The 19,414-nt window shown below is 40.4% G+C and overlaps 1 protein-coding gene across 1 annotated transcript; it reads right to left on the reverse strand.

Moving 5' to 3' along the window:
* LOC146991620 (ATP-sensitive inward rectifier potassium channel 12-like) lies at positions 1–9,821 on the reverse strand. Its single transcript, XM_085775681.1, has 3 exons — positions 9,541–9,821; positions 4,111–4,289; positions 1–2,483 (listed from the first exon to the last, which is right to left on the reverse strand). Exons 2-3 carry the CDS (start codon positions 4,200–4,202, stop codon positions 830–832), a joined length of 1,746 nt encoding a protein of 581 aa, XP_085631807.1. The 5' UTR covers positions 4,203–4,289; positions 9,541–9,821; the 3' UTR covers positions 1–829.
* Positions 9,822–19,414: the final 9,593 nt, after the last annotated feature.

A 19,414-nucleotide genomic window follows, 5' to 3' on the forward strand; every position in this document is an offset into this window, starting at 1 on the left:
TATACTGCTTTTTTATTTGGTGCTTTATTCATACAAAACAACACACTGTTGCAAAGTGTTTGTATCTATTGATAAAAGTAAGAATAAAGTGCTTGTTCTTCTTCTGTACATGTGTGACTTAACAGTTAAAATGTTGTTTCAGTGGTTCAGGATTTAATTTACTTGTTTTCTATCGTAGAATAAACTGATAAATGATGAAAAAGAAAACTGCTTATTAATCAAATGTGAAAAGTAACAGAACTCAGGCAGGAAGACAGAAGTTCAAAATACAGAAATAATTTATTTTTACACAGAAAATAAGTGCGTAGTCGAGCACGTGTGTCATGCTTTGTTTTTATAATAAATAGATTTTTCTCTTAGAACATTTATCTGTATATGATGTTTGATCATTTTAAAATGAAAACAAAAGCATACCATATTTACAACAAAATGAATTGAAATCAAGAACAAAATCTTGACTTACAGTAATTGTAGCTCACACACTGGTCATACTGAATAAAACAAGAGAGCAATAAAGTTTTCAAGATACCTCATGATTTGAGAGAAATACCTGTTCACCATACTTCCAAGTAGATGAGTATTTTGCATTTTTTTTTTATAGATGCCAAAGTTACAAACTGAAAGTGTACAATACCTGAAATTAGAGCAAGTTATGACCTAAAGCTGAGTGGAGTTGGTGACAGCTGCAAAAAAAAAGTTCCCTCTCCTCCTCCAAATGTACAGTTTGAATTGTGTCCTCCATCGTTTATTTTTACACTAGTTCAATACTTTGGTCGGGTGCACACAGACTAAGAGAGAAAACAAATGGAAGGGCAGCCATTACCACTGATTAAACTCCTGACTCTCTGCTGATGTATAAAGGTAGGGTGGGCTGTAGTCTGTCAAGGCTGATCTGATTCTCTGTGTCCAGAACACACAGCATCTCCACCGTCTGCTCCTCCACAAACGTCTCCTTGAAACCCAAGTGAATATCATCTCTCATTGTTAGCTCTCTGTCACTTCTAATGTTAAGGCTCCCAACCTCCTTCTTTACATTGTCTTCATCCTCGTCATCCCCGCAGCACAAAGCCACCTCGTTCTCGTAGCAGAACGCGCTGGGTGAGTGAGGGCCCAGTAAGTGGCGGGCCGCCCGCGGGGCAAACGGTGATGGAGACCGGGAGTAACTTGAACTGGAGGATGAGGACTGCCCACTGCGACCTGTCATCTGGCTCAGTTCCCTGGCACTGCAGTGAGGTGTTGATGGCACTTCATAGGTCTTATGGAAGCGGGAATAGTCCACGTGGTAGCGGTCGCCCTTCTCGAAGACCACGGGCTCGAAGCGGTGGCCCCATAAGATCTCCTTGGCTAAGTAAGAGGTGCGGGCCTGAGTGGTCATAGCCGTGGCCTCCACCATCCCCTCCAGGATGACCACAATCTCAAAGTCCTCTTTCTGCAGCTCAGCGCGGCTCAGGTTATACAGAGGACTGTTCTTGTTGATCTCATGGACCACAACCAGCGGCGACACCAGAAACAGTCGATCAAGTCCGTCGTCATAGCCGACATCAATGTCTGTTTGCTCCAAAGGGAGGTACTCGCCCTCTGCCGTCACATGGGGCTTAATGAGCTGAGCACGAACATGTGCTTCAACGATGTGGCTTTTGCGCATGTTTCCCAAACGCCACATGAGGCACAGTTTACCATCTCGCAGTGAGATGACAGCGTGATGCGAGAACAGCAAGGTCTGTGCCCTCTTCTTGGGTCGCACCATTTTCGCCATGATGGTGCCGATCATGAAGGAGTCAATAATGCAGCCCACGATGGACTGCACCACCACAGTCACCACAGCGACTGGGCATTCTTCAGTGACACATCGAAAGCCATATCCAATGGTGGTCTGGGTCTCAATGGAGAAGAGAAACGCCCCAATGAAACCCTGGATGTGGAGAATACATGGCCGCCATTCATCTTTGTCTTCCTCTGAGGTACTCCGAGGGTTTCCGTCCTTCACAGGCACGTGAAGGTCAAAGTCTCCATGTGCCAGCGCCACTCCCCAGAAGATCAGTCCAAACAGCAACCAAGACAGAAGGAAGGTGGTGGTGAAGATGAGTAGCAGGTAGCGCCAGCGTATGTCCACACAGGTGGTGAAAATGTCAGCCAGGTACAGTCGTGGCTTGTCCTTCATGTTGTTGAACACCACGTTGCACTGGCCGTTCTTCTTCACAAAGCGGCTGCGCAGACGGCCGGTGCCCAGATCCAGGCCCAGGCCCAGGCGGCATGAAGGTGAAGCACGGCAGCTGTTGTGGACGATCGGCTCATTTGTTACCCTAAGGGACAAAGTTCCTCTTCCTTCATCACTTCCGGGACACTCTCCTCCTCCTCCTCCTCCTTCCTCTCCTCGCATACAGGCCCCCGACAGTGTCTGCTGAGTCAAGGGACTGTGGCCATTGTGGAGGCCCAGGCTGGAGATCTTCAGGGCGTCTTCATCTGTGGAAACGATGCTATATCTGAAAGAAGACAGGAGAAAAAGGGGGTTAATAAAAGTTGGCAAATTATTGTCACTATGACCATCAAGTTTTATACTCTCATAAGACATTGGCTCAATGGATCCTTGAATTCAAATGAAAAAATATCAGCTGCTGTTTCAACTGTCAATTCTGTCTGGTTTGAGACGATAAAACAAACAAAATGGCTACATTTGACTCTGTGCCAAAACAAAGAGGCCCAAGCTACATGTCCCAAACAAATTCAATGATCCAAGCAGAAGACAAATTGAGGACAGGTTTGTGTCACAGAATGTCCTAAGAATAATTGTAAGATGAAACATACAACCTTGTTGTCCACATGCTTATTTTTGAACGGTCAGTGCCACAGGAGCAAATGGCTCCTAAGTTGAGAGCTAACCAGTTTCTTTGACAAACAGTAGCTACTATTTAAGTAAAAAGCCCAACAATAAATGTAAACATTTTCCAAAATTCGACAGCATCCAGGATTATGTTCTATGGATGTGCCTGCCCACAAACTAATGTACTTAGTTAATGATCATCATTGTTTGTACTTTACTGTATTTTAAAATACAGGAAATAGCTCGTGATAATGATCCAATCAACATGTGGAGAAATTTAAAACTTGACAAATGTGACTCAATGTCCAGGGGTTAGTGAATAACGGGACGTTTTTGTAATTGTTATACAAATTGTACAAATGTACTATAAATCATAATGGTAAAATCATTATTTATTTCAGTTAAATCATTTATAGTTCATTTGAGTTTTTTATTAAACTAATAAAAGAATAATAAGATAATAATACATTTTATTTACAATGCACTTCCCAATCTCAAAGTGCTACAGAGAAAAACACATTTAAAAATAATTAGCATAGGCTAAGTAAAAAGGTGGGTCTTGAGACCCCATTTAAAACAGTCCACAGTCTGTGGTGCTCTCGGGTGTTCAGGGAGAGCGTTACACACAGAGGGAGTGGCTGAGCAGAAGGCCCGTTCCCCCACGGTGCAGAGCTTTGTCTTGGGGGGGGAGAGGGGGGGCTTAGGAGGTTGTAGGTGGTGGCAGAGTGCAGGGAGCATGCGGGAGTCTGGGGGGTGAGCAGTTCCTTGTGGTAGGTGGGGGTGTGTCCATGGATACACTGGGAGGTGAGGAGGGAGATTTTGTATTTGATCCCGTGTGAGATGGGAAGCCATGTGTACTTGTTTCAGAATTGGAAGGATATGGTCATGTTTTCACACCCTCATCAAGATCCTGGCAGCACTGTTCTGAGTGTGCTGCAATTTCTGGATGTGCTTGTTTGGGATCCCGATGAGGAGTGCATTGCAATAGTCCACAAATAGATCTGGCGATGTTTCGGAGGTGGAAGAAGGAGGTTTTTGCAAAGCTGTCTTCTGTGTGATTCGAATGTTAGATGTGAGTCAGTTTTAACCCGTGGTTTGTGACAGAGAAGGTGATGCTGTTTACGTTTGATATTTGTTACAGTGTAATAAACTATCAACTATCATGGATCATCCATCTTAACAATTATTCAAAAATGAGAAGGATGACAACAACACAAACCACTGGAACCACTGTGACCACTGACACACTTCTATTGCTCCCACCACCACATCCCATCCCACCCCCTCACCTGTTGACTCGCACCGCTCCCATGGCACCAGTGATCATCAGGCTGTGTCTGCGAGGGCAGTAATGTAGGTTGGGGCGGGCAGTTCCAACCATTAAAGTACTGTTGCTGGACAGGGGGGCAGTATGAGCTCAGGTCCGTCTTGCATTTGTTATCAGCACAGTTTCTTCATGATACATTTTCTGTGAACAAAGGGGACAAAAGGCAGGTTTCGTTAGTCACTCCATATGTGAAGCAAAAATGAAACAATAGTGACAATATGAGGAATAGTAAGGATGGTTCATTCCTTGATCCACAAAAAAAAACTTGTATGGCCGTACAGCAGCACTGTGAGATGGGTACACGAGTGCTTTTGCAGGTAATGTTAACCACCTTTGTCCCGTATGGTAGCATACTAACATTTATTCTAATCATCACAAACAGTCCAACAGGCAAACGTCAGTAGTTTTCATTATTGATTTCATTAGACACCGGTCATAAACAATGTTGGACTAAATTAGATTTTGACTTGATAATGAGAGTTACAAGGATCAGTATCTATCCTATGTTCCACTATCTATTTCTATAAGTATCTGGGACATTTTACATGAAAATATTTCAAACTCATGCTGGTGCCAGGGTAAGAGTCGGGGGATCGGCAAAGTCATTAGCATGCATTGTGTGGGAAACATGAATGTCTGTACAACATGTTATGTATGCCAATCCATCCCGTAGCTGTTGGGATATTTAAGGCCAAGCCATAGTGGTGGACTGATAAACAGAGTGACATTACCATTCATAAAGACATGCCCCTAGCGTGACTAAAAACCACCAGGATCAAAAATCCCCGACCACAACTTTGGCCCTGCCCTAATGCACGGAGCAGACCAGACAGTTTTGTGTAATGAAAGCTTATTGATTAGGGCCTTGCTAGTGGTTAGCCTTAGGGACCTTTAGGCCGAACCAATGGTGGAAAACCAGACAGGCAGTGGAAGGGACAAAGGTCTAAAAAAGAGATGAATCAGTGGTAATCTACTGTTAGAGGAACAATTGATCTGCTGTTTGGCCTGGTGACAAGGTTGGAGGGTGATTTCACTCGGCTTATTATGTCAGCAAGCTGGGAACCAGGAGAACCAAAAAGCACGAGGTTGCATAACCAATAGATGGCCAATCACACGCAATACTAAAGGGCATTAGTGATTATGTTTTATTGTACGTGAAGCTTTTTTCTCTTTGATAGGACAAATCTGCATCAATCAAAGATAGCAATGATTGTCTTGGGAAGTTTTCTGACAACTGCATTTTAAAAGCCTTTTTTTCCGATATCGCTGTCACTGCAGTAACAAACACCGGCACTGCAGCACACATGGAAACACACTTACGCACAAGAACACGCACACGCACAGACTTTGATGGGATTTGATGTCATGTAATGTGGGCTGTGTGCAACTCTTGTGTGCTATGCTTACAGACTTCTTTTCCTGTTACACCAAGGACAGATGTTATGAACTGGCCGCTGATTGGCCGGATGAAGGGTGATTGTGGACGGGATAATCCCAAAAGGGCAGATGATTACGTCAGATAAATAACTCCCACAGCTGGAGGAGAGTGTCCTCTGCTGTGAAATCACGACCTTTTCTTACGGAAATCTTAAAGACGCCAGCCAATATGCCGGTTCAGGCGGGTCAGTCTCATGTCAGCGCCAGAGGCTTCATACGTATGTGGGATCAGGACAACAACACAGCTGACGACTGATTCTGTTTGGATTTAAGACAGAAACATGATTGACTACTCTGGTGTAGTTCTGATTAGTTGTGGTTTTATTCTGGGAACATTTACATACATACACACTATTTTTGTTTCTTTGTTCCCAGTCATATCAACTGATTCACTTCGTTGTGGTTTTATGTTTGGGTTGTTAAATTTGTTTAGTTATTATTATTATTATTATTATTATTAGCAGTAGTAGTAGTAGTACTGTAGTAGTAGTAGTAATATTAGTATTACTGAGAAAAGGTCATTGGCTGAAGAGTGTCATAAAAACAAAACTCCACTGATAACATCGGTAACAGGCTCTGCGATGCAGCTGCAGGAAACCAGTTACAGTTGTACAACTGTAGCATGTTTCTGTTGTCAGGTTTACTGCAATTGTGATATTCATTTAGTAAAAGGACCAAACTGTTGTTTTGTCCACAAGTGTCTGAAAATGTAATGCAATAGTGTAATAGTAAAGTGCTGTTGTCGTGACAACCATTGGGTCAACAGAGAAAGACAACATCCTAAAAATATAATTTGATGCAACAAGAAACAAACAGGAACCAAAGTTACTTGTTGACCTTGGAATGTATTTACTTATTTTCATTTTTATTTTTATTTTGACAAAACCATCCCACCAACTCAAGGTCTACTTTCCAGCTGCACCCTCTGGACCCACATGGACAAAGGAGTCTTCAAAATACTGTGGGTCAACAGATCCATCTCTAAACAACAAACAAATGCCATGTTAAAGCTCTGGGAGAAGGAACTTTGAGTTGGGATTGTTTAATCTCCACACAAACCACAGTATAGATAGATGGCCTTTGTTGTCCCATGGGGTAAATATTACTGAGCACCATCATCGGAGACTTAACCCAGTATTTGTTTTCTATCTCCACAGTGAAACATTCACTTCATCCACCTGTAGGCTATGTAGAAGCTCAAGATACATTATCATGTTCTTGTGCCTATGCAAATGCAAAAACTGTAAATGTTATGTGTGAATATAACAAGAAATGTACATGGATGCATGAATATACATACATGTCAATCTTAGTAAATTAGTTCATTAACATAACACTTGCACTAATGTAGCAAACAGTTTCAGTATGTACCTGGCTGGTGTCTTTTTTCTCAGCTGAGAGGAGCCCTGGGGGAGAGTTGCAGTAATTAATGGTTGATCATAGTTACTGTATTAGCCGTCTCCATAGGAACATCTCTCCTCGCTCTATGGGGCTGATTCGCTGTGTTGTTATTGTTGTGTGTGTGTGTGTGTGTGTGTGTGTGTGTGTGTGTGTGTGTGTGTGTGTGTGTGTGTGTGTGTGTGGTGATGATGATGATAGTTCATCATGTGACAAAACTTGTGAGGAGGAGGAGATTAACTGACCGAGGAGGGGAGAGAAGAGGAGAGGAGGCCATGGACTCTCCCTTGAGCATTTATCCTCTAACTCCTAAAGAAGCACAGCAGTATTTTACAGAGGTATGCCATGTATAAAGATTTTACCTAGTGTGTCAAAGACTTGTGACTGACGTCGTTCTTATTCAAGTACGTCAAAGGAACCAAACTGACAAATATTACAGCATAATCCCATGCAAAGGAAAGTAAAGGCTGGAGGAAGCCCTTGTCAAATACCAGATTACTATGTCTCTTAATCTCCCAATCCAAACAACAATATGAAAGGTGGATGGCTGTTGCTGTGTGACCTGCCTTAAGCCCTTTTGTGTAATCTGATGATATGAGAGGGGAGGGAAGTGGGAAGGGGGGGTGAGGAAGGAAAGAAAGAAAGAAAGAAAGAAAGAAAGAAAGAAAGAAAGAAAGAAAGAAAGAAAGAAAGAAAGAAAGAAAGAAAGAAAGAAAGAAAGAAAGAAAGAAAGGTAACAATGTAAACCAGGCAAAGTAAAGGCGTTTCAGGTGTGACACTCTACAGTGTGAGAAAAAAAATACAGATTAAGATGAAGAGATTATGATGTCAGAGGATGTTACTACAATGTGTAATGGCATTTGCAGAAAAATGGATGATTTACACACGCACACGCACCTAAAGCGTGAAAAAACACGACTCTCTTTGCTTTTCTCTTCCTTTCTATACGCGTTTTCTAAAAGCCAAAAGAATGTGAGAGAATGTGTGAAAGACTCACAGTTGGTCACACCATGCTTTTGGGAGCGATTGTCCTTTCTATTTCCACGCTTTTCCCGTATCTCTTAAAACTAATATGTAAAAAGGGCCTACATCTCCCTGAGGACAGCAGTGGGTGCACAGTGTCCTCGTCCTGCACAGGAGCAAAAATAGGGGCTTGATGAACTTATTTTGATGGGAGGAACTTCAATCCAGTCCAAGAGATGCAAAATATTACTAATGTTTAGCTAACAGGTAGTAAGGTAGTATATACAATTGGAATTAGATTAGATTTTTCAAGTAGCTACATTTACTTTTATTATAAATTTGCATGTCATTTCAGAGGGAAATATTGCTGTCCTACTTTTTGACTGCATCATTTTTATATGACAATTACATTTTCCCACAAGATTTTTTACATGATTCATTGTAATGGATTAGTTAAGTTAATAATAATAATTTAAAAAAGCGACAAATCAGTAATAACAAATTTGATCAAAAATATACTTTTAGTTTTTCTCACATTATTTTCAGGGTATTTTATTCCATTTCCTTTTGTATTAATTGTCAGATTCAATTTACCTCATTCCTCCCTTGATATGTTCAAGTTCAACCACAGTGCACTTTTATTTTAAAAAGTAGGCTACTTATTGTATAATTCAAGTTTATTAAATCATTATTATAAAACTTAAGTTGATACATATCTCTCTGAATGGTACCATCTTGCATTATGAGTACTTTTATTATAATACTTGAAGTAATAGTACTGCTGATATACTTTTACCCAACTAAAGGTTCAATGCAGGAGCTTTAATTGTGATGAAATCATTTCTAACTCTCATGTTGTTACATTCACTCAAAGAAAGTGAAACAGTTTTGAATATTTGTCACATTACTTCAAACATTTGTTGTATTTTCATAAATAGATGTTTATTAATTGTGTTATTTCGGTTTAAAATAACGCAGAGAGTAAAGTGAAGTTTCCATATTTGCATCACTGAGAGGAGGAAGTCTTAAATGCAGATCAATGATTTTGACAGAGCAACCAGAAGTTATGACGGGGCAGTTTGCAAACTAAGCAGCAGCTGTGACGTGTGTTCATTTCATTGAGGCCACAGGAGCTGTCCAGTGCTGAGAATCAATCCAAACCCTGCAGGAATAATCGACAGCAGGGAGAGGAGGGGGGAGGGAGGGAGGGGGGCAGAGAGGGAGCCCAATACTACCCTAACCTTGAAAATGATGTTGGCCTTTAAAATCTTTCCCTCCATCTGTTTACACTCCCCACATTTATCACAGTCGACTTACTCAGCCACATGAACGTTTTGTTTAACTATTGATTGTTTTTTCTGAGTAGTTAGTTCATTACTTCAACAGAGGAGGGAAGAACAACTATTGCAGATAAGCCGTTTCTTACTGTGCAGTTTTGAATTTTTAAAGATTTAGATCGGACTCAGGAGAGCAAACAAGTTGAAAAAAATATCTGTTGTGGTTGAAGGATGAATCTTTTGTGATAATCTTCTTATGTAGAGCAAACAGATGTCACCAAAACTAAAAATAAGAATATAAAAATGTAAACACTCACCTCTGTGTTACTGCAGACTGAGTCACTTGAAGACTAACAAGGGTTTCATCCTAATAAAAAGATACTTGAGTAGGTTAACAGTTGCCACCGTCCTCTCTTCTTCTCGTCCCTGTTTCCCTTTAGTAGACAAACACCTTTTTCATAAATCTGCTCCCGGATTTCTCCTGCACAAACTTGCACATGTCTCCAGTCTGAGCGTTGTCTTGTTGCTCCATAGTAGCTGAACAGAGTCGCTCCTGCCTGCCTGGTGGTTGTGCATCAGCCCCAATCCCAACCAGTGTTTGTGCACGTGCGTGTGTGTGTGTGAGTGTGCGTGTGTGGGAGAGAGAGAGAGGGAGAGAGAGAGAGAGAGGGAGAGGGAGAGAGAGAGAGAGAGAGGGAGAGAGAGAGAGAGAGAGAGAGAGCGCTCTGATTATGTTCCTATTTATATATGCTATTGTTTTCCCCAGAGTGAGGAGATGTGGATGTGGATTGTATAATTTAGACTTTAGCCCACTCAGACCAATACTTACACTGACATCCAAAAAACACAACACAAGTGCGGACTATTGTAATCCTGCAAAATTCCTGTAGAGACTTAGGAGTGTCTCTGAGGCATTTTACAGTGCGTTTATATTGACTTTGTGATGCAGGATGTTTTGGTTTGTGTTGCATTACAGACATATTCCTGAAATAGATATAGTGTATTTATGTGGTATAATCTGCAGTGAATTTATTATTATCTTGACATTTCTTTAATCCTCTTTGCTTGATACAGGATATATCAGCAGCACCATAAACTGAATATTATAACCATCATGAAGGTAGAATTTACTGGTGGACTGTTACACAAGACTGGACCAGTTTTAGTTTGATGTTCCTAATGATTTGGCTGCTGCGTATATCCAGCTACACTGGACTCCAATGTCTTCAGACTGGAATTAGGTGATTCCTATCTCCACATTTGCTAAGTATCACTTAACACAAATGCAGTGGAGACTAAGTTTTGTCATTATTACTTGAGGAGTCTGTGAATGAGTGGACTGAATTCATCCAATATTTCATTCAAAACAACAAATGTCAACATCAGCGTGGCACTAGAGGAAAAATCTGCTTGTCCTCTGTGAATCATGAAACAATTTTTCATGGCAACCCTTCAAAGTGCTCTTGAAACACTTCAGTCTGGATGAACATGACGAACAAACCGACTCATTACATTCACATTAAGGAGGCAAAGGTGCATTGGTCACTGCAAGTCAGTTGTTATCATAGTGATCCTCATATAATTTGTAAAAGTCTGTCGGAGACTCTCTCTGTTGTGATCAAATGAATGAATGATAATAGATGCTCTGCAGTGACAAATTATTTTAATTGTGACACAGGGATCACACTAAAAGGTATTTAGTTAATTTAACAGACAGATAAAATATAATTAAAACCAAAGGTTAAAATTCAAAATGAAACAATATTAAAACAAAAACATATCACACCTTTACCTGAGTGTTTTCAACTAAAGGTGTAAATAATCTCTGCACCTCAAGGTGTACTTGTTTTTCTTGAAATAGGACTTGGACTTGGAACTGCGTATTCTTGACAAAGGACATCATAGCCCTGACTTCATATTAGATATTTATAATCTAAATCTAACTCATATGAAAGTTTATAATGACCATCTATCAAGTGATGATTTCATAGTTTTGTATTTTTGAGAGAACACAAATAACTTTCACTGTCAACCACGATAAGTGATGTCCTGAAGAAAACCAGAGAGGCGGAAGAGAGTAATTGCTACAGCCTCTGCAACTTCCACCACTTCTCTGCTTCAACAGCACCCAGCCAGTCATGGTGGACATTGTTATAAAAGTGCACAGCATCAAGGCTTATTTTGTTGTTATTATCATACCCAGTGTGTTTACTCAAACAGTTATGATGAAGAGTAAACACATGTGGACACAGTGACTGAGGGTTTGAAGGTGGTGAACTTTGGTTGCTGCTCTGACCTCTCTCATTCTCACACATCATTCACATGCAGTTGAGTGACATTAGTAAGTTATGTCTGGTTAAACACAGGTTACATAACAGTGGTGAAAGAGAATCCAGAGCGGCAAAGACTGGTCAATTGAGAGAGAGATAACTAATCAACAGATATTTCTATCAATTATCATTTGTGTTTCATTTTCAAGCAAAGCTTCCATTTATCTATAGTGGCTCCAGTTTCTCGACTATGACGTAATGTTTTCTTCTTCTGAACTTACACTGAAGTAGTCTGCCAGTGGGAACCACTAAGTGTTTCATTAATGCTTGATTCATACAACAAGATGTAAATTATGGGCTGCAAGTGTTCCCTGATTTACAGTGTTTTTTTTTTTTTGTCATGAATCATATTAAGTGAAAAAGCTTTTGGGTTTTATTGTTGATTGGACAAAAGAAGCATTTTTTGGGACATCACTTGGCCTCTGGGAAGTTTAAGAAACACTTCATAGACTTCCCTCACTTATTTATAGTGTGAATAATCATGGGTGGCATGAGTCAGAATCACAGGAGTGATGATAAATTGAAGGACATGTGAATATGTGCAGCCCTGTAGTCCGGCCAGTCTAAATAGCTCTCACGAAAAGAGGGATTTTCCTTTGGCAGCTTGTTCAATGCTTGATTTTGTATTTGTATTTGTGCGTGTGCATGTGTGTGTTTTGGATGCTGAATCAATCTGGAGAGCTACCTGTGCGCCAACATAATCTCTCCTGCTTTAGTTTCTGATAAGTATTCATCCCAGAAATAGAGGAATCAGAGCAATACTGTACCAAAAACATTTTTGTAGGCTACTTGTTGCACTGGACAGATTGAACACCATCAGTTTTTCTAAATGTAAAAAAAAATATTTTAAAAAAAGGAAGAAAGAGAAAGAGAAGATTAATAAATAAAAAAGCAATGTTGGTTGAGGAAGACAGCGCAGTGCTATCCTTATCCATAGGGCTGTGTGAGGCCAGCTTTATGGTTTCTTATTCCAGACCTCTTTGAGGTGTTATTTCCAATTAGACACAACTCTTTAGTTTCCATGGAAACCTTATTTTTCCCTTCTTTCTGTTCTTTCTCTCGCACATAAATACACATACTCTCTCACCCTCTCTTGACATGGTTTATTTTTAAAACTCCTTTCTTTTTAGTTTGATGAGACAACACGTGGGTGTTGCATTGTGTAGGTGGCGAGTTGGGGTACAGTGATATAGGATAGAGCGGTGTGGGCACAGGTCAGAGGTGAGGGGATAAAGATAAAGTGGGAAGGAGTGGGCTGAGACTAACTCACAGCTGAAGGAACACAATGTCCTCCACGTTACAAATCTGAATGAAACAAAAGTTGTTGCGGCTGCGTTGGCCAGTGGAGGTATCAGTTTGATGAATCATGTAACACAATGAGAGACTAGGTGGTTCTTGAGAGATGAATGTGAGCGGCGCCCAAAGATAGTACGATATTCTACAAAATTTAAGACAAATTAATACAGTATAGAAGCATGAAGATGAAAAACAGCCCGTGTTTCAGCAGGTCTCCTTTGTAGCCACACTATAAATGTCACAGACTGTGTCTAATAGAAAACCCTCTAATTAGAGAGTGTTAAGTCATGCAGTGGGACACGAAGCTGAGCGAGGTGAAGGAAAGACCGTCCTTACTGCCAACATAGCCATCTGTGTATGGAAATAGCACTGATCTAGGTGAGGTGGCAGGGAGATATTAATGCATTTTAGTGGCATATATTGCTGGAGGCACCTCTGTATTTCTGTCTCCATCAGGAGCATCCATCACATCTCCTCAGTCGTCACACATTGAAAAGTATCAGAAACCATACAAATACACACACACACACATACACACACACATGATTTTTTCCCAGAGCAAACTTCACTGAAGAGGTCAATGACAGAAATCCCCACCAAAGCCCTCAACACCATTATAATAACTCTTCCCCTCAGTCCATTTTAAATTTGATAAGCAGATGATGGGAGCTATTTTCTGTGGTGCCGGCTGTCTCTGTGGCCCTGCTTGTTGACTCCCCCTCGAATGCCACAAGAGCCAATTTACTGCGAAGCAGGCAGCCACCTCATTTCTCACTTTGAGAGCTGATCCAGGTCAACATGTTTTTAGAAAAGCAGGCCGAGGGTGGCTGGAGGAGGGCGAGGGGGTAGGGGCACTCGCTCCCAGTGGATGAATAAATTTACTCTAAATAAGTATGGTGTTGTTCCTCACGCTGGAAACACCAACATGTCAAAATCACATCCAAAATAGCATGTACTGTATATAAATATAAAAATAAGATAGATTCATGCATCATATTTTTTAATTCAGTTTGACCATTTCGTCGATGAAGGACATGAGATGCAGCTGAAAGCTCCAGGATGGAGGAGCCATTTCTCCCATCAAAAACTTAAAACTGCAATAACAAATCTTTCAGAAACCAGCTGTGAACACAACACTGACACATCATCACCTTTTAAGTCGATAAATAAAGTGGAACTTGTTAGCACAGTCACAGTCACACATTCAGCACTTGGAGTAACGTTATCATTCATTTGAAGTTGTTCCTGGAAACCCAATGGATGTAAACTCAATAGTCACTTTTTTTAATGGGTTTTAAACTTAACATTATTATTATTAATTATTATGTCTAAATGACAACAATGTGAAAGAAACATAAATATAGACAAACATCTGTGAGCTTGTTGATCTGACAGTGATCAACAAGCAAAGAGAGGTAAAGTTGTTGAGTTCAGAAGGTTGTTTTCAGCAGGAGTATTGGTCATGATCAATACTTGCCTTTGGTGGGGGGTAGAATCAGGGTTAGGAGTACTCGATCAATTTTTGCCCTCTATGAGGTGACGGGGATTTATTTAATTATGTATGATCGGTTATATTATGAGAGAGCCCGTTATGGAGCCTTAAGAGTTTTGATGTTGTTTCTGCTCCGGTTGCACAGAGAAAGAATCGATTACGTGGTAAAGTTTGTAACTCTGATGTAAGTCCTACAACGCTACGAGCTGAGTGCACAACATCAGCTCTCGCATGTCCCAGAATCTCTGCAAGGTGGACAAAATAACTGGAATATCATGTTAATAAAATGCAGGCTTTTGACAACTCTGCATAAAATCTTTAAGAGAGATAAGACCTTTACAGGTGAGAAAGCCATGGTTTTAAAGTATAAGCTCCTGGTAGTGGTGGCATGATTTTTCAATTTCCCCTCACAATAATGTAATATTTGATTCTTTCAAGGACTGATGCTCATCTGATGGCCCAGGGTTCGTTTTGCTTTATCTTTTTTGATCCAACAACCTACAACAAACAAGCACCAGTTCCAACACTTACTTGCCACTTGAAACAACTGGAACAACGCAGTTCCCACTTGGTGGTTAATGCGCCAGTTGCTTACAGTATGTTGGTGTTTATTTACCTACACATACAGCAGTTTATGGAGAAACACACATTATTTGGAATCATGTTCTTACAAGTCCAATATTGATTCTCCTTTTATCTCAGTTTTTTATACCAACTCCTGAGGGAAACATCTGGCTCGTCAGCTGATAAACGCCTCAAGCTAATGACATAGCATTGTCTGTCAGTTGTTGCTGGACTAATAGGGGGGTTTATTAGCACAGTGTCATAGAAAACAGCTGTTTGCTGCAGCTGGAAACAAAACTGATGAGAAAACAATGAAGTTGCAAACTATGAAACCAAAACAATGATGTTGATACTTGCCTCAGATGACCGATGATGTGGCTGCTATAGCAAACACGGTGTTTGTCCAATTCCACCCATGGTCACACAACCCCATCACATGGTCTGGGTGGTGTCTGCACCATTTTATGCTCAAGAGCTACCTTCATCTTGCCAGTGGCATGTGTGAACTAAGAATAGCTAATTAAATCAGTTATGGCTCCTTTGATATCACTCTCATATTACTTAATGATGATTAATCCATTCTAAAAGAGTTTGGTGATAATTGTCTGTGGGTTTATCACTATGAGATCTGCCTTTCTCATTGAGCCGATGTTTAAATAGCAGTTCTGATTAGAGCAGCTTTTGACTGAAAACAAAAACAAAACAAAAAAAACAGGTGTTGATGATGTGTGATGAAGATGAACACAAGAGGTGTATTTTTAACAACTCAATTTTCTTATCAGCAAAAGCAGAAGAATTAAAGACACAACTCCATAACAAAATGTCACAGTTTTACATGAAGTAGATTTAATATAGTCATTAAAACGTTTACCTCCCCCCTTCATTTTAAGTTGCGTGAGCTGAACTTTTCCATCTGCATTTCCATGGATACTAGCTCTACCCTCTCATTATAGCAACTGCTACCAGAGCAGCTGAATGTAGCGACAGTATGCATGTGACATGCAGCAGAAGATAAAAATATCTCTCCTTAATTGTCATTTTACTTGCCAGAAATGTTTAATTACACTCCTGTGTGTGAGAGGTTTGTATGATAGCGCTGTTTGAGAAAATGTAGGCTTACAAAACTGCAATTAATCATCACAAACTTTGGACATGTTCCAAGGCTTCACACACATACACACGCAAACTGGGCCTTAGCACTTAAATCTCAGCAATCGTTTTAAAATAAGACAGACTGGTAGAGTCACAGAGACACAACATCTCTGTGGATCTTTGATGAGCTTGCTGGGATTATCAAGCAGATGGCACGCCGTCGTTTTTGTTAAGTCTGTGTTTTGTGTGTGTGGACCAATGTCTGTGTGAGCAGCAGGTAGTGGTGAGGGAGACAGAGACTGAATGTGAACATTCAAATGTGCGTGCCTTGTCCTCAGTTTGTGTACATCCTACACTGTATTGTGCGCACACGCCACGGACTCTGCTGAGACAAAAGGCCCCCTCTTGTGGCTTGTTCAAATGCTGAAATACAGTCCCAGTACTCCGTCGCCTGGTGGGAATTAATTCGACTAATGATGCCAAACAGTTTTCAAAGACAGACTCGATTTGCTCACACAGTAGGAGTTTGTTGTAGAAAACAAAAGAAACACTATAAACTGTGATAAAAATTTAAATAAAAACCTCACAAAACTCACCTCTTTATATTTTATATATTACCCCATTTATTATTATCATTCTATAGTGATAGTATCAGCCTATTTTACCCTTTTACATAGTTTCCCCCTTTTGTTTTCCCTTCAGTAGCTGTAAGTATGTTAGAATATTTTATTCTGTCTTGTTGGAAAATGTATCCTAAGTAATCATACATAGTGTGTTTACATTTGATTATTCATTGAAGATGAATATGTCCATTCTACTCATATCATTTTAAAACAGTTTCCTGTTTCATATCTGGTATCTTTGGAAACTCTGGGACTCCAGGAGAAACTGCAATAAATTTATGTACATTTGGTTGCACAACATGCATTTGTAGCTACATCAAAACGGGGGAGGTGGCTCCTAAAAGTAAAATAAAGCTATTTTTAGGGTCTTTGTCCAGTCTGCCTCTCTTTTCATTTCAATATCCCTGCACCATTATATTGATATTGTCCCTTCATTATCAGGTCATTATGGAGCTGTAATGCAAAGTGCAATTAACTAGCAAACTTAAAGCTATATAGGAAAAGGGGCAACACATATTTTGCTTTATTGCTTCTCGTTAGCATTTCACTTTTTAGTCCTTACAACCTGTTGTAACCCTCACGTGTTTGTGGCTGCAGTGTCTGGGGTGCCATATGTGCAGCAAGACCACCACCATCCACAGGACATCTGTCAAGAGGAGTCAGTGCCACATTTCTCTTTCTAAAGATGCTGATATCTGATAGGACACAGGACACAGCATATTGGGCCCTGAATGTTTGCTCTCTGGTGAAAGACCCCCAGCTTCTGCAGACTCCGTGACCACTCACACAAACATCCTTGAAGTTTGAAGGACCTTCTCTTGAGATAAAACGCATGTACAGTTTCAACCTTTTCTCTGTGAACATGGAGACTCTGGATCAATTTCACGAGGTAGAGTATCTTGTCACTTGGTATTAGATACTTTTGCAGAGTGTAAACCACGTCATATCGTATGCTGTAATGGTTACACTGTAACAATTTGCTGCCCAGAGGTGTAAAGCTACCCCACCAATATTCAGTCAGCAGGACATTTGAGTAACTGTGCTTGCTTACTCTCTTAAAGAGATATTATTACATTGTCACACCGACATGACTCATTGAGCTCTATTTATAGCCAGTTAAAACAGTTGTAATGATACTTTGTTTACATGCAATTCAAATATATAAATTGTATGACTTAACCTGTAATCTCATTCCTCATTATAACTAATAACAATTCTGTTGTTTTGATGATGGTTGATATTCATATTATGCTAATGAACTGTGTCTAGAGCCCACCAAGAGCCTCCTGGGAAATAACAACACCAGTGAATTGAAAATCAATCACTCAAAGGCTATTTTGGTGCAAACCTGCTGGAGAATACCCCACCAAAAACATTAAGGATGACTAAGAGTTAGCAGGATCATTATGGCGCCCCCTGCTGAGGACTTTTACTGTCGTCAGTTCCAGCCCAACACCTTTGACCCCTCCCGCTGCAGCTCCTGCCTGCGGCCAGATCATATGCACCTGAGTAGCAACAGCACCACTGCTGCTGAACAACAGCACAGTCCACAGGAGTTGGTATGTACATGAATCATTCAGTAGCTGTGTGAAACCATCTGGGCCTGTATTTACAGACTTTTAAGGGGCAAAGAATGGTTGAACAATAAAACAAAATTATGAACCGACTTACTGTATGGCCTTAAGGCAAGGTGCTTCTATAAACCATGGGCCAAAAATAATGTTGTTTGGCAGTATTATTATTTCCCTAGACACACAGAAACCAACCAGTATTGTGTAGTTGAGGTCATTAGTTGATTAACTTATTAGCTGCCTGACAGAAAATTGATGCTGATTGTTTAAAGCACAAAAACAACTTTTCACATCATGCATTGTTGTTTGTTTTCCCCAAAACCTTATGCTAACCTGGCAGATTTACCTTTTAAATCGAGTGTGGCATCTTCCTCACCTCATTGTGGTGTAAAAAAAACCCGTAAAGGATTCATTATCCTTAGCCTAACTGTATGTGTTTTCTACAAGGGTCAAGAATGTGCCACACTAGAAGACTTAATAAGCAACACAAGCCACAATAAATACAGTTTTCAAACAGTATTTTCCAGTTGTTGAAGATAAAACCCTCTAAGGACAAGGACTAATGTATTACTTTGGCAATTGTTTATCTATTTAAAAGCCAAATTGCCACTGAATCAAATAGGTAAGTGGGTGAGGATTGTCCCATATTAAACAGTGCCACTCACAGAAAATGACATTCACAACAGGCACCTGTTATTGCCATTCATTTGAAAGCTGCTTTGATCACTGACTCTCTCACCATTTTGGTGCACTATTCAGGTACTTGTAGCACACTGCATGTTGCTGTACTTGTCAATGTGAATGGTGATCAATGTAGAAGATACTGAATCCCAGACACTTGAATTGTTTGATACTGTTGAGAGTGCATTATTATAACCTCTTGGCTTGGAAAACATAATAAAGGCTGAATCTCATGTCAAGTGACCATCACCACCAACTTTCAGCAGGAAACCATGTTTAACATTACACTACTATAAATGACCCCTTTAAGCAGTTTGAGAAACGTGGGCCCTGATGCTCGTAATCGGCAGCAGTTTGGCTGGGACCATAGACTGTAGGAGGCTGGGACCAGTAATAGTTATAGTGTGGGTGTTAAAGGGGTTTTCCATGGAGTTTTTCCTCCGTCGACGAGAGGGTCTAAGGGCAGAGGCTGTTGTTATGACACCATGTAAAGCCCTTTGAGACAAACTGTTTGTAAAATTGGGATATACAAATAAAATTGC

Source organism: Trachurus japonicus, chromosome 1 (genome assembly GCF_045865225.1).
Source record: "Trachurus japonicus isolate A0001 chromosome 1, Traja_1.0".
NCBI lineage: Eukaryota > Metazoa > Chordata > Actinopteri > Carangiformes > Carangidae > Trachurus > Trachurus japonicus.

Excerpts from the sequence above, each read along its gene's own strand:
- LOC146991620 (XM_085775681.1), bottom strand. The coding sequence starts at position 4,202 with ATGGTTGGAACTGCCCGCCCCAACCTACATTACTGCCCTCGCAGACAC. Across the intron at positions 2,484-4,110 it reads GGAGCGGTGCGAGTCAACAG|ATATAGCATCGTTTCCACAG; the intron begins GTGAGGGGGTGG and ends GTCTTCTTTCAG.